The sequence below is a fragment of the Poecilia formosa genome, unplaced genomic scaffold, assembly GCF_000485575.1.
Source record: "Poecilia formosa unplaced genomic scaffold, Poecilia_formosa-5.1.2 Scaffold53, whole genome shotgun sequence".
In the NCBI taxonomy this organism is placed as follows: domain Eukaryota; kingdom Metazoa; phylum Chordata; class Actinopteri; order Cyprinodontiformes; family Poeciliidae; genus Poecilia; species Poecilia formosa.
The window spans coordinates 861,605-873,683 of record NW_006799992.1 but is presented as its reverse complement, the minus strand read 5'-3'; the positions used below and the strand labels follow the sequence as shown (position 1 = coordinate 873,683).

At 39.5% G+C, this 12,079-nt stretch overlaps 2 protein-coding genes across 3 annotated transcripts; both read left to right on the top strand.

Annotated features, from left to right (window-relative positions):
- The first annotated feature begins 3 nt into the window (after positions 1 to 3).
- ctsbb (cathepsin Bb) lies at positions 4 to 2,926 on the top strand. Its single transcript, XM_007552867.2, has 10 exons — positions 4 to 112; positions 462 to 585; positions 679 to 764; positions 896 to 1,010; positions 1,111 to 1,226; positions 1,494 to 1,579; positions 1,665 to 1,808; positions 1,888 to 2,004; positions 2,444 to 2,572; positions 2,696 to 2,926. Exons 2-10 carry the CDS (start codon positions 463 to 465, stop codon positions 2,770 to 2,772), a joined length of 993 nt encoding a protein of 330 aa, XP_007552929.1. The 5' UTR covers positions 4 to 112; position 462; the 3' UTR covers positions 2,773 to 2,926.
- A 1,125-nt stretch (positions 2,927 to 4,051) lies between these two features.
- Positions 4,052 to 10,386, top strand: LOC103138604 (phospholipase ABHD3-like). 2 transcript variants are annotated; one of them, XM_007552864.2, is made up of 9 exons: positions 4,052 to 4,498; positions 5,145 to 5,305; positions 5,383 to 5,565; positions 6,491 to 6,536; positions 6,907 to 7,019; positions 7,098 to 7,271; positions 7,366 to 7,414; positions 8,584 to 8,749; positions 8,849 to 10,386. In XM_007552864.2, exons 1-9 carry the CDS (start codon positions 4,379 to 4,381, stop codon positions 9,103 to 9,105), a joined length of 1,269 nt encoding a protein of 422 aa, XP_007552926.1. In that variant the 5' UTR covers positions 4,052 to 4,378; the 3' UTR covers positions 9,106 to 10,386. The 2 variants fall into 2 exon arrangements, with proteins under 2 accessions (XP_007552926.1, XP_007552928.1); XM_007552866.2 differs by having other exon boundaries at positions 4,053 to 4,262.
- The last annotated feature ends 1,693 nt before the right edge of the window (positions 10,387 to 12,079 follow it).

The following is a 12,079-nucleotide window of genomic DNA, read 5'->3' as shown; positions in this document are numbered from 1 at the left end:
ATGTGATTCCATGACTTTGCAGCTCACATAAAGGACCTCAACAGACCTTGTTCTTTGACGGGAACGAAAATAGCGGTGAAGAGAAGCTTTCCACTTTGAAACAGCAACTCAGGTAGGAGGACATTGATTTGAGATGTCTTTTTTTGCTCTTGTAACTAGAATTGTAAATATTGAAATCATTTTTATTCATATTAATACTTACAGCACTGGTTTGTCTCAGAATTTAATAATTCAACGTTTGGAAAGTTATCCAATAATTGACTTCTTTGAAATGGTGTCATCCTATATAAAATGAACTACATGTTTCTGGTTTTAATCAGAGAAAATAAGCATAACAGCTAGCATCACTTGGAACAGTAAATAGTGTGTAATTACAGCCACAATTATCATATTTCTTTTTATGATTTGAGGTGTTTTAATAATGTTTCTCCCATTGACTAATAATGCCATCTGTTATTCAGGATGCATCCTTTCTTCCTGCTCTGTGTCGCGGTGGCGGGGTCCGTTGCCTGGGCTCGACCTAATCCCTCTCCCTTCTCCTCAGAACTGATCCACCTTATCAACAAAGCCAACACCACCTGGACTGTGAGACTATTCCTGTGTTTTTTCCCCATGATAAAAGTGACACAGCCACAGACTGTGGTAATAATCCAGCTGTATTACTTCGCTCTTGTTTAGGCTGGCCAGAACTTCCATAATGTTGACATTAGCTATGTGAGAGGGCTTTGTGGGACCATCCTGAAGGGACCCAGACTGCCAGAGGTGTAAGTATTAACAGTGTTTCACGTTTCAGGGTGTGAGATGTGAGTGTTCAAACTCTCACATGACCAAGCAGGTGGCAATAGGCAGGTTTGTCATCTGCAGTGTGTTACAGACTGTCTCCTCTCTTGTTTAGGGTTCATAACATTGAAGGCATAAACCTTCCAGACAGCTTTGATCCACGCCAGCAGTGGCCCAACTGTCCAACCCTCAATCAGATCAGAGACCAGGGCTCCTGTGGATCCTGCTGGGTAAAAAAAACACACACACAAAAAAACAGCCCTACAAATAAAATAAAAACCAGCATTTTATTTCAAAACATTTTGTTATTTATCTTTTTTTCCCCTACAGGCTTTTGGGGCGGTGGAAGCAATATCTGACCGTCTGTGTATCCAAAGTGGTGGTAAGGTCACTTTGGAGATTTCTGCTGAAGATCTGCTCACCTGCTGTGATGATTGTGGAATGGGGTGAGCAAAAGAAATGTCTCCACATAAAAGGGCACTTCTAGATTCTTAAATATCCAGAAGATAACTATGCTTGAGAAGTGACAACAGCGGTTCAATTCTTCAAATGGAAACACTGCTCAGTTGCATTGTGAACAGTCTGGTAGCTGATCAAGGAGAAAAGACAGTACATTCAAGCCATTTTGTGTGTCTCCTTCATATTCTTTCATTCTCTTGCCCTTTTGAAAGATTTTTTAAAGCAACACATACCATGTGTTTGTTTGCTTGCAGGTGTTTCGGTGGTTACTCCTCAGCTGCTTGGGAGTTCTGGACAAAGACTGGTCTTGTGACAGGAGGCCTGTATGACTCCAAAGTCGGTAAGTTCATCCCACACTCAAACTGCATCTTTTGAGGGCCAATAAACTTAGCAGCTGTGTGTGTGTGTGTGTGTGTATGTTACAGGTTGCAGACCCTACACCATTGCCGCCTGTGAACATCACGTAAATGGAACCCGTCCTCCGTGCCAAGGCGAAACAGAAACCCCGAAATGTGTGCAGCAATGCAGGGATGGGTATACTCCGTCTTACCCGAAGGACAAACACTTTGGTAGAGGCATTTTCAAAACAGCTTTGCTGGCTTTGGTTTATCTCGTGTCTGACTCTAAGCTTTGTCTGCACCCCTTTAGGCCAGCGCTCGTACAGCATCCCTTCGGAGCAGCAGCAGATCATGACAGAGCTGTATAAGAACGGTCCTGTGGAGGCAGCTTTTAGTGTCTATGAGGATTTTCTGCAGTACAAATCTGGTGAGGCATTCACTATCCCAGCTGTGTACACACACACACACACACACACACACACACACACACACACACACCCACACACACACACACACACACACACACACACATCTTTTTTTAAAGTATTTGTCTTCTTCTTTCCTAAGTGTTTCAACAACATAGCAAGGTGGATTCACCTCATTTCTTTTCTTAGGCTTTGGATACAGAGACAAATAAGCAGGGCAGTTATCTGCTGAAGTCCTGTTCAGTCTGATCCTGCTTGTTGCATTCATATAAACCACTGAGTCACAACTGAGTTTCCACATATTCCTGTCTTCTTCAAACTGACACTTAGAAGAGTGCTCTTCTAAGTGCATGCTCTTCCTTAGGCATCGGGGACTTCTGCTGAATTATAATTTTCTGCCTGAACAGAATAAAGTTAATGAGCTCTTTCTTGCTGTAACAGGCGTGTATCAGCATGTGACTGGAGAAATGCTGGGAGGTCATGCCATAAAGATCCTAGGCTGGGGGGAGGAGAATGGCACCCCCTACTGGCTGGCTGCGAATTCCTGGAACAATGACTGGGGAGACAAAGGTAAAAGTGAATATGTGACGTTTTGTTTTAAATTCATATTCTACAAAACAAAATGCAAAGTTCACAACATTCGAATACAGTAAGAATTGGAAATAATGTCTGCATGTTGCTTTCCGCATACAGGTTTCTTCAAAATAAGACGTGGGAATGATGAATGTGGAATCGAGTCTGAAGTGGTCGCAGGAATGCCCCTCAACTAGATGATTTAAAAAATATGTTTCGAGCTTCTTTGTAAGGTCAAAGACCAGCAAGTACATGTTCAGATTATCATAAAGAATGGATTTCATGACAACATGGTAACACTGACGAGATGATTATTTTATGATAGAGCCTGAAGTAGCATTTCCTGATTAATGAGAATCTGAATTTATTTTAGGAACTGCTTTGTTTCTGTTTCTATAGCGAAATGTGAGTTAGAAGCTGATTTTTATAGTTGATTTAACACATGTTTGCAACAAAAAGTATTTGCATGCACTTATATAAGGTTTGTTTTAACATTAAATAAATCTAATATGAAAGTAAATATGAGCCTTTTCTTCTTTCATTTATTTTCATATGAATTATTTGCTTATACACAAGAAAAAAAAAACATGTTAAAAGAAATGAGGTGAATGGTGAAGGTTGTTCCATAAAATTCCATGACTGCCAACCTCCTTCCCTACAATGAGCATTCTGTCTAGGTGGGCCCCAAATGGGAAAAAGGAGGACACAAAATATGGGTCCCTTAAGGGTTTGTCTGCTGTTTCCATGGTGGCCCCACATGCCCATGTGAGCCCATGTGGGCGTTGGCCCTACATGGGCAAACCCATGTGGGGCCACCATGGAAACCGCAGACAAACCCATGTGGGGCCCATATTTTGTGTCCTCCTTTTACTCATATGGGGCCCACCTAGATATGTTGGCTGGGGGATAACTTATTTTACTCCCTGGAAGGGTAACCAATTTTTAATTGCAGTTTTTTGGCAGAAAAAGACAAACTCCAAAGATTCAGTATTTACGAGACAAAGGTATTGGGTTGGATTTCAACATCACAACAGTTCAGATGTATGTGGAGCAGCAGAAATAAGGGTGAACATGGCCCCATTTATTGAGCTGGAACGGAGAACAGCTATATCATTCGTGGCCATAAAAATATCACACTTTGATTTTGAGAGTCTTTAGAAACTGAAGTCAAAGTTCAGTGAATGTTGGCACATTTCGTCAATACTGATATGATATTAGTTTAATTTTAGCCACTTTACTTGGCTTAAAGGAAAGAAGAAGAGGAAGAAGAAGAAGAGGAAGAAGAGGAAGAAGAAAAGAAGAAGAAGAAAATTAATTTAAACGTTTTTAAGTAGTTAAACGATCTATCTACGATAATTAATCTATCACTGCCTCTGTAGCTGCACTTACAGAAAAGCACCACACCGTTGGAGGTGGCGCTGAAGCACATTTTGAGTTTCATGCCGATAGAAGAAGGCCAGAAGGCGGGATCTAAACGTCTCGCTATCAGAGGCAGATTCTGGTTGGTTCAAACCCAAACACTTTCTTCGGTAATGGCCTGACAGTCAGGAAGCGGCATTTCCCGGAGAATATACCGGTCAATGAAGGCCGCTGGTGGACTTCGCCGCTGTCACAACTGATGGGACTTGTTGTCGGGGTTGAGGAAAATCGGGAAGCGACCTTTGATCGGTAGCTGGTGGGGATGAAGGCAGGTTCCCCGAGGTTACTTTAATCATTTTCTGTTTGTCAGGTCTTTGTTGTGTCGAGCGCTGTCGGCACTGCGGGTTTAGGTGTTGTGCTGGAGGATAGCCATAGGTCACTGGCATGTATTTATCCAGTGTGGAGCTGTGGAGAACATACTGGGAGTCTGTTTCCAGGCCGTACACGGTGTTCATCTGCTCCGTGACCGCTGCTCTATACTATCTGTGGGGCCGCAAGTGTGAGGTCAGTCACAGCGCTGGCTTAGCTGACATAACTGCAGTATATGCGCTTTATTACTTATTCTATTTTTATTTATTCATTTCGTTTCCCCCCCCAGAATGTGGGTTTATTCATTGCTACTTTTTTAAAAAATAATTGTTTTCTTTCAATTCGTTCGTTCTCTTTTAAATGCACTGTTATTATGCAGTGTTAAATAGGTTTTACTTTTCTATATTCAGTGTTTTTTTGTTGTTGTTTTTTTTTACCTCGGTAAACTTGCTTTAATTTATTTTATTTATTCATTCTTCAAAATAATAATTATTATTAATTTATGACATCACTAAATATACTTTATGTATTTTCTCATTTTGTATTTATTATAATCTTTTACGGAGTTCATGTAGTGTACATGTTCACAATTTGCAGGATGCTGTTTTTATGGTGTTTTCCATAAATAATGAAAAACTCAGCTGTGCAATTCTTTAATCTGGTAAATTTCGAAATGTAGAAGTGCAGATTAGTTTTTGCGGCTACTTACATTTGATCAATACTAAGACCCTATTTGCTTTGGCAGCATAATGCTTGATGGCTGCAGACGTTCTTGTTTGATTTTAATGTCAACACCTTTTCTGTTTATTTCAGAGTTTACTTGTTCTCTCTTTCTTTTCAGACTCCTGCCTTGATATGTAGCGAAGCGTTTAGTGTGTTCCTCAAAAAGCACTGTCCTGTGGTAGCTGAGCGCTTCTGTCCCACTCCCTGGTGCTGGGGAGGACGGTTGCAGACCCTGGTCTGTGCGCTCCTTAAATCCAGACCCCCTGTCTCTTATCGCAAGTAAGAGGAAACCTTTTTTTTTATGTGATTTCCTTTTTTGCTTTTGGTAATTTATTTTTGCCTTCATTTCTTTTCAGTGAGTTGATTCGTACAACAGATGGTGGTCAGATCTCCTTGGACTGGGTTGACAATCATACCAGTGAGACCTACCCTGACTCTGGCGTGCGACCTACTGTGCTCATCCTCCCAGGACTGACGGGGAACAGCCAGCAGCCCTACGTGCTTCATGCTGTTAGCCAGGCAACAAGACGGGGCTACAGGTCAGCTTTGCTTCTGCTCTTTATTTAAAAAAAATAGAATTAGGGATATATACACCATACACTCCTTGATGCAGCTGAAAAGGATGTGCTATAAGCTTTCAATTAGCTGCTAAGTAGCATAAGCTTACTCAGAAAAAAGCCAATATTTATTCAAATCCATTTACTCAAAAGAGTGAGAAGACAATCTTGAATCCATCAGATTTTTATTTGAAAAGTCTTGATCTTTCAAAGAGTTGAAAGATCTTTCAAAGAGTTGGTTTCAAGGGGATTTGTAAGAGAAAAGGGCCTGCATCGTCATGGACTCTCCATGATATTTAACAGCGGGCTTTAGGTTGTTTTCATACCACATCTAAATAAAGAAAGCTAAATGTGTGTTTCATCAAGTCCCAGTAGCGTTTGACCACATGTTCAAACCTGAGCCGTCTCTTTTTAATCATTGTTCTAACTTGTGTGTAGCCATTTCGTGACTTTGGAAAAATCAAAACGTCTGCCTTATTTTAATGGAATGTTATTTTGAAAAGTAGTCTCTTGTAAGTGTGAGAAATATCATATTACACATGTAATATCATAATATATATGGGCTTCTGCACCACACAGGAAGTCATGGATAAATTAAGAGTGTCAAGTTACTCTGATCAGTTTAGAAAAATTAAGCATTTAAATCTGTCTCATTTGCATGAAGTAAAAATAAATATTAAGCGTTACCAATATGTGAAAATTTGATATTTAATTAAAAGAAAATTTCCCAGGGGAAGTGCGAAGGGGCTCCTGTAGCATCCAAAAGTCTGCAGAGAGAGCTGTCGAAACTAGTTTCTGTTCAGACAGTAATATTAAATAGATAAAGTAATCTATCCTAAGGAAATATTTATTTAATTTCAACTGTCCTACAGACTTAACTTCCTTGTATTGATTCTTCTTTTTCCAGATGTGTGGTGTTCAACAACAGAGGAGTAGGAGGGGAAGAGTTGTTGGTATGTAATATGAACCTCAAAGAGACGCTGTTTTAGTGATCAGCACTGCAGATTTAGCCACTTTTGTAGCTCATAAATGCGACTGATCTGAAGTAGTTCTGCTTACATAAAATGTTTTTATTCAGAAGAATGTTTTTATTTTTGTCAAAACCTACCGATTTTAGTGAGTTAAGCATAAAAAAAAACATTTTGTGGATTTAGATGTTTGTTGTAAGCACACTGGTTTTAGTAATGTTGTTTAAAGACCCCCCTCGGTGTTGCTAGAGCAACTGTAGTGTAGGAGTTGCCAGTAATGATGATGATGATGAATAAAGGCCCTCCTTTTAGCTGTGAATCCAACACTTCTCCTTTGAATCTGTGCCTCTTTCAGACCCCAGTCACCTACTGCGCTGCTAACACTTCAGATTTGGAACACGTTGTGCAGCATGTGAAAGGCCTGTACCCTCAGGCTCCAGTTCTGGGTGCTGGTGTATCTCTTGGAGGGTGAGTGGTTGGCCACCAGCTCAGTGCATCTCTTTGACCCAGTCCTAATTATTTCCCGGCCCTTCTTCTCCTCTACAGTATGATATTGTTGAACTACCTGGCCCGCAAGCGCACAGAGTCGGGCATTGTGGCAGGCATCACCATCTCCGTCGCCTGGGATGCGCTGAAGTCCTCCGACTCGATGGAGGAGCCTCTCAACTGGCTTCTCTTCAACAAACACCTCACTAACGGCCTGTGCCAAAAAGTCACCAGGTAGCACAGTTTGTTGTAACAGTCAAGTTAACCACAGTTAAGTGTGTAGAGTGAGATTTTATTAGAAAACTAAACGTTGCCTTGAGTCTTGCAGGCACAGGAAGATTCTGGAGAAAGTGGTGGATGTCGACTATGTCCTGAAGGTACGGCTCTTTGAACATCCTCTCTTGTAACCTGATTTCTTGACACCATTGGTAACGAATATAAGTTCCTCTTTTAATATCGTAGCATGATTTCATAATTTAAAAGGCAGAACAATTCTACTTTTATTTTAGCACATTTGCCTTGTGGAGAAAAACAAATCCCACATAAAGAAAAACCCTTTGATGAACAAATATAACTGAAATGTTTTTAAATACATTACTTTTTGAGTTGATCAGAATTATCAGAATTTCTAATAAGCTTATTTTAAAAAGCAATTGTGAAAAACAAGACCAGGTAAGGACTCTGTGTTCATTTTACCGTAAGAGAGGAGTCTGGTAAGAGTTTTGATCAGATGAGACTAAGTGGCTTTAGAAGTTATGATGAACATCTGAGAAAGCAGCTCATGACATTGTTCTCTAGTAGGACCTCTAGTGGTCAATGGAGAGAATCGCAATCACGACTTGTTCATCTTAATCATTTACAACCGGTACAGTGGTGTTACTCTTCATACACTTCAGTTTTTTAAATTTATTTTTATTTCATAAGGCATTTAAATTGGACTGCAACATTCATAAGATGTATTTCACATATAAAGACTGGTGTAATTTTCACATGGGACTAGTGCAAATGTACGCTATATTATATACTATATTTTGGCAGTGTAGGTTTTTAACCTATACTTAATGTCTTTAACAAATGAAAGGAGTTAATTTGGGAATGATGAAGAGATGAAGAGCAAATGGGGACGACTTGCTGTGTGAAAGGTTCTGTACCAGCTTTGACAAGAAATGATTTTAAGTCATTTTCTATATTTGCTTGTACGTCTCTGATGTCTTATATTTGTGAGCTGGAGGTCACTCAGTTAATTTGGTTTGAAAAGGGGCTCTTATCTGTCTTTTTGCGCCTGCTGGTTCAACGAACCAGAACCAAAGGCAAAGGGATTAGAGTGCAATGCAGCTGATTCAGATTGTACCCGAGATTTGAACGTCTTTACGACGCCTTATCTCCCATAACAGATAAAAACAGATTTGTCATGATTTAGGTAGATTGCTATGAAATGATGTGCTTACAGGTACAAAATGGAAGTAGAGAGGAATGACAATAAAAGCATGAGTTGAGCCTTTGTTTTCCCGTCCTCTTGTCGTCTAATCCTGTTCTCCTTTTCCAGGCACGAACGATCCGGGAGTTCGACGAGCGTTTCACTTCGCATGTGTTCGGCTACAAGTCGTGTGTCGATTACTACCGCGATGCCAGCCCAGCTAAGAAGCTCCCCCACACTGCCGTGCCCATCCTGTGTCTCAATGCTGCCGACGACCCTTTCTCTCCACAGAGTAGTGAGTAGACGACAGGAAGGTCGGGTCCTCACAGGCCTACTAACTTCGCAACATATCAAATGTCTCTGACCTTTCTGAATGTGTCTGCGGCTTTTGCAGCGTTCCCAGTCTCCATAGTCCAGACGCTGCCAAACGTTGCCCTGCTACTGACGGCTCACGGCGGACACATTGCCTTCTTGCAGGGTCTGTTTCCCCGCGGGGAGAGCTACATGGAGCGCCTGTTCGGTCAGTTTGTCCAGGCGGTCTTTGAACACCCGAAGGACATCGAGAGAGCCTGCGGCATCGCAAAAGATGAGCCGAGTCAACAACATAGTGACGGTGGAGAAAAACCAAGCAGAGATGTCAACAGTCAGTGAAGTTTGATCTTGAAAAGAGGAAAAAAAAAGAAAAAAGAAAAAAAAGTCACTGAAATGTATTGTTTTTGTGTGTTTTTTTTTTCTTTTTTTTTTTTTTTTCCTTGCATGCTTTTGACCGTCCACCCAAATGTTTTGACGTCATCGCAGCCCTGCTGATCTACCTCAGACGGGAGCAAAACAAACTAATTTAAAATTCATTGCAGGGAAAGCCACTTTTCAAGTGTTTAGGTATGAAGTCCTGAAGCATGTGAAAAGCTTTTGCACAAATGAAAGAAATATTTTTAAATGATTTTTTGGAATGTTAATTGCTTCCTGTTTCCGCTCCACCGAAATCCACCCCGGACACAGAGCAAAGTAATGTGTGCAAAAAAAAAAAAAAAAAAAAGAGAGAGAGAAAAAAAAGCCTTTTTAAACAAATTACATAGAAAAAAAGAATGTTTAAGATAGAACTGCTCTACTTTCATTACTTTCTGGTATTAATATAAAGATTTTTAAGTCTGATGCATTGCTTCCTCATCAAGGTATTTTAAATACCTCAAATTATGTACTGTTTGCTTGTTTGCAGTTTAGAGTACATCAAAATGTAAACGAGTGAAAAGTGTATAAGATACACACTTGATCTTTCTGTGCACTTAAAATATTAACATCTTCTATCAGGTAGAATGTGAAGTATTAAAAGGTTTTGTTTCGCTACGATTTGCTGTTTGTTTACCGATTGCACGTTGTTCAATGACAAAGCGACAGATGAATGAGGAAAAGTTTGGTCTGTGCAAATCTGCTAGACTGTCCCTGGAGGCATTTTGGGAGATCTCGTTTCAAATTTATTTCTTGTGGCAGCACGGACACGTTTCGCGATTGTATCAACACGTTAAAGCAGGATGAGCGGGTCCTACTTTAACGTGATAAAAATCCAGGTGGGAATGAAGTTGGATTCATCACAGATGCCTCCATTATTTTATATTTTAGGTGACTCTTAGTGAGAAGTGATTTCATGCATCATTTATGGCCATGAATAAATTATTGCAGCTAAAATTGTTCATTGTTGGCCTTTAACAACGGGTATCTTGACATTTAATTTTTTTGCACATCTTTAAAATGGGTTTTTATGTTTTTGAGTGACATTGTTGCCCTTATTTCACTTGTCAGAGCTATAAACACAATCATACTTTTTAATCGTTATTCATAAGACACACATATAAATACACAAATATGTAAATAATTTGTTCTGTTAATGTATTGAATCTTGTAGAAACAAATAAAGAATGGCATCTGAAGAGTTTACATTTTATCTGGTTGATTTACATCTTTGGTTGCCTTGCAGCAGAATTCATGCCCCTTCAGTTTTTCATATAGTCACAGCTCACATCTACACGTCTTATTTGAACAAAGATATTTGAAAGCAATGTATTATTTTTGTCCACTTCATAATGAAGCACTACTCTTCAAATCCCAATAACAGTCAATTAACTTTCAGAATCAGAATTCCCTTTATTGTCATTGAGCACAAAAAAAAAAATAGCAACTCTCAAAGGCAAGTCAAATAGTTGAAAAAAATAATAAGTATATCAATAAATATAGAAAATGTAGAAACACAGAAATGATGATCAGGTTTTAGATGGATTATCTCTGTCAAAATGTGCAAAAGGTTTAAGGCACTAAATGGCATCAAACATTTTTCTCCATTAAAAGTTAAGCGACTAAGATCTGCATCAACAAATAATTCAGATGGTTTTAATTAACGCATAACATGAGGTTCGTCTTTATGTAAAAATGTCACAACACACGGCGTTGCTGACAGCAAGCCGCCTCCGGTTTCACCGATTTAGATCCCAGGCCTTTTATCTCGGCGCGGTGGAGTCATTAATGTAGCTGATTAACCAGAAACACATCAATAATTAACCAGGAACAATAAAGCCCCACGCCCTCTGTCACAATCCTAACCACTCCAAACCCTCGTTTAGATTCAGTTGTGGTCTGGAATACGAAGAGGTCTGAAGCAGCATTTACTTTGTGGAAAAAATAGAAACAAACTCCTGTAGATTGGAATCTGAGAGTTGAACTGATTTGCCCTCACCTCCGAATACCGTCCACAGCTCCTACTGTGTGGGTGAAAGGAGGAAAGCAACTTAAAATGAGAATAATGAGAAAAGAGTGGTTGTTTTCAAATTACTCATGATGTCTTTCCTACTAAAAGACATCATGAGTTATTCCACTGTTACAAAATTATTTCTGTTTGTTAAATGCTAGAAGAAAAAGAAGGACATGTTCTTTCTTACCTTAAAGTCTGAAAGGTTTATACACTGAAGGCCTTTAAACAGTTTGGTAAAATTCAGATGGTTATGTCCTGGCTTTGTAAGCTTCTAATAGGTTAAGTGATACATACTGAAATGAGTATGGACATAGACTGAGAGGCCACTTCTAAACAAATGAAACTTTGCAAAGTCACTCATGGACAAACAGATTAACCTTTAGAGACAAATTTTGTTTTAGAAAACTGAAATTGAACCGTTTGGTCAAAATGGCCGGCATGAGATTTAGAGAAAAAAAAGCGGTCTGAGACTGAGACCACCAATCCGTAAGTATGGGGGAGCAACATAATATTATATTTTGTCCATTAAGACAGTCTCAGTAAGGATAGACAATATCTTCTTTGACACTGTCTCTACATCATTGTGGGACTCCACAAGGTTCAGTTCTGGATCTATTGTTTTTTTAAATTTTTTTTTATATCCTTATGTTAATTGGAATTAGTTGATTCTTCGGAGATGAATCCTACGTCTTTGCAGAAGACATTCGGTTGTATATGTTTATTTCCACCAGCTATACAACCTGTCTGCCTTTACCCAGGATTAGTGACTTTCTAGCAATTTTCTTCTTTAAATTGTCAACAAGACAGAGACTCTAGTTATTGCTCAAACTCATCCAGGAAGTTGTTGGTTTTGTTCAGCAGCCGGGTCTGAAGTGAAAGGGAAAA

Bases quoted from the DNA above. Each gene is read 5' to 3' on its own strand.
- LOC103138604 (XM_007552864.2), top strand. From the start codon at position 4,379: ATGTATTTATCCAGTGTGGAGCTGTGGAGAACATACTGGGAGTCTGTT. The intron at 5,306-5,382 runs GTAAGAGGAAAC...ATTTCTTTTCAG, and splicing joins CCCCCTGTCTCTTATCGCAA to TGAGTTGATTCGTACAACAG. The intron at 6,537-6,906 runs GTATGTAATATG...TGCCTCTTTCAG, and splicing joins TAGGAGGGGAAGAGTTGTTG to ACCCCAGTCACCTACTGCGC.
- ctsbb (XM_007552867.2), top strand. From the start codon at position 463: ATGCATCCTTTCTTCCTGCTCTGTGTCGCGGTGGCGGGGTCCGTTGCC. The intron at 1,227-1,493 runs GTGAGCAAAAGA...GTTTGCTTGCAG, and splicing joins TGTGATGATTGTGGAATGGG to GTGTTTCGGTGGTTACTCCT. The intron at 2,005-2,443 runs GTGAGGCATTCA...TTGCTGTAACAG, and splicing joins TTTTCTGCAGTACAAATCTG to GCGTGTATCAGCATGTGACT.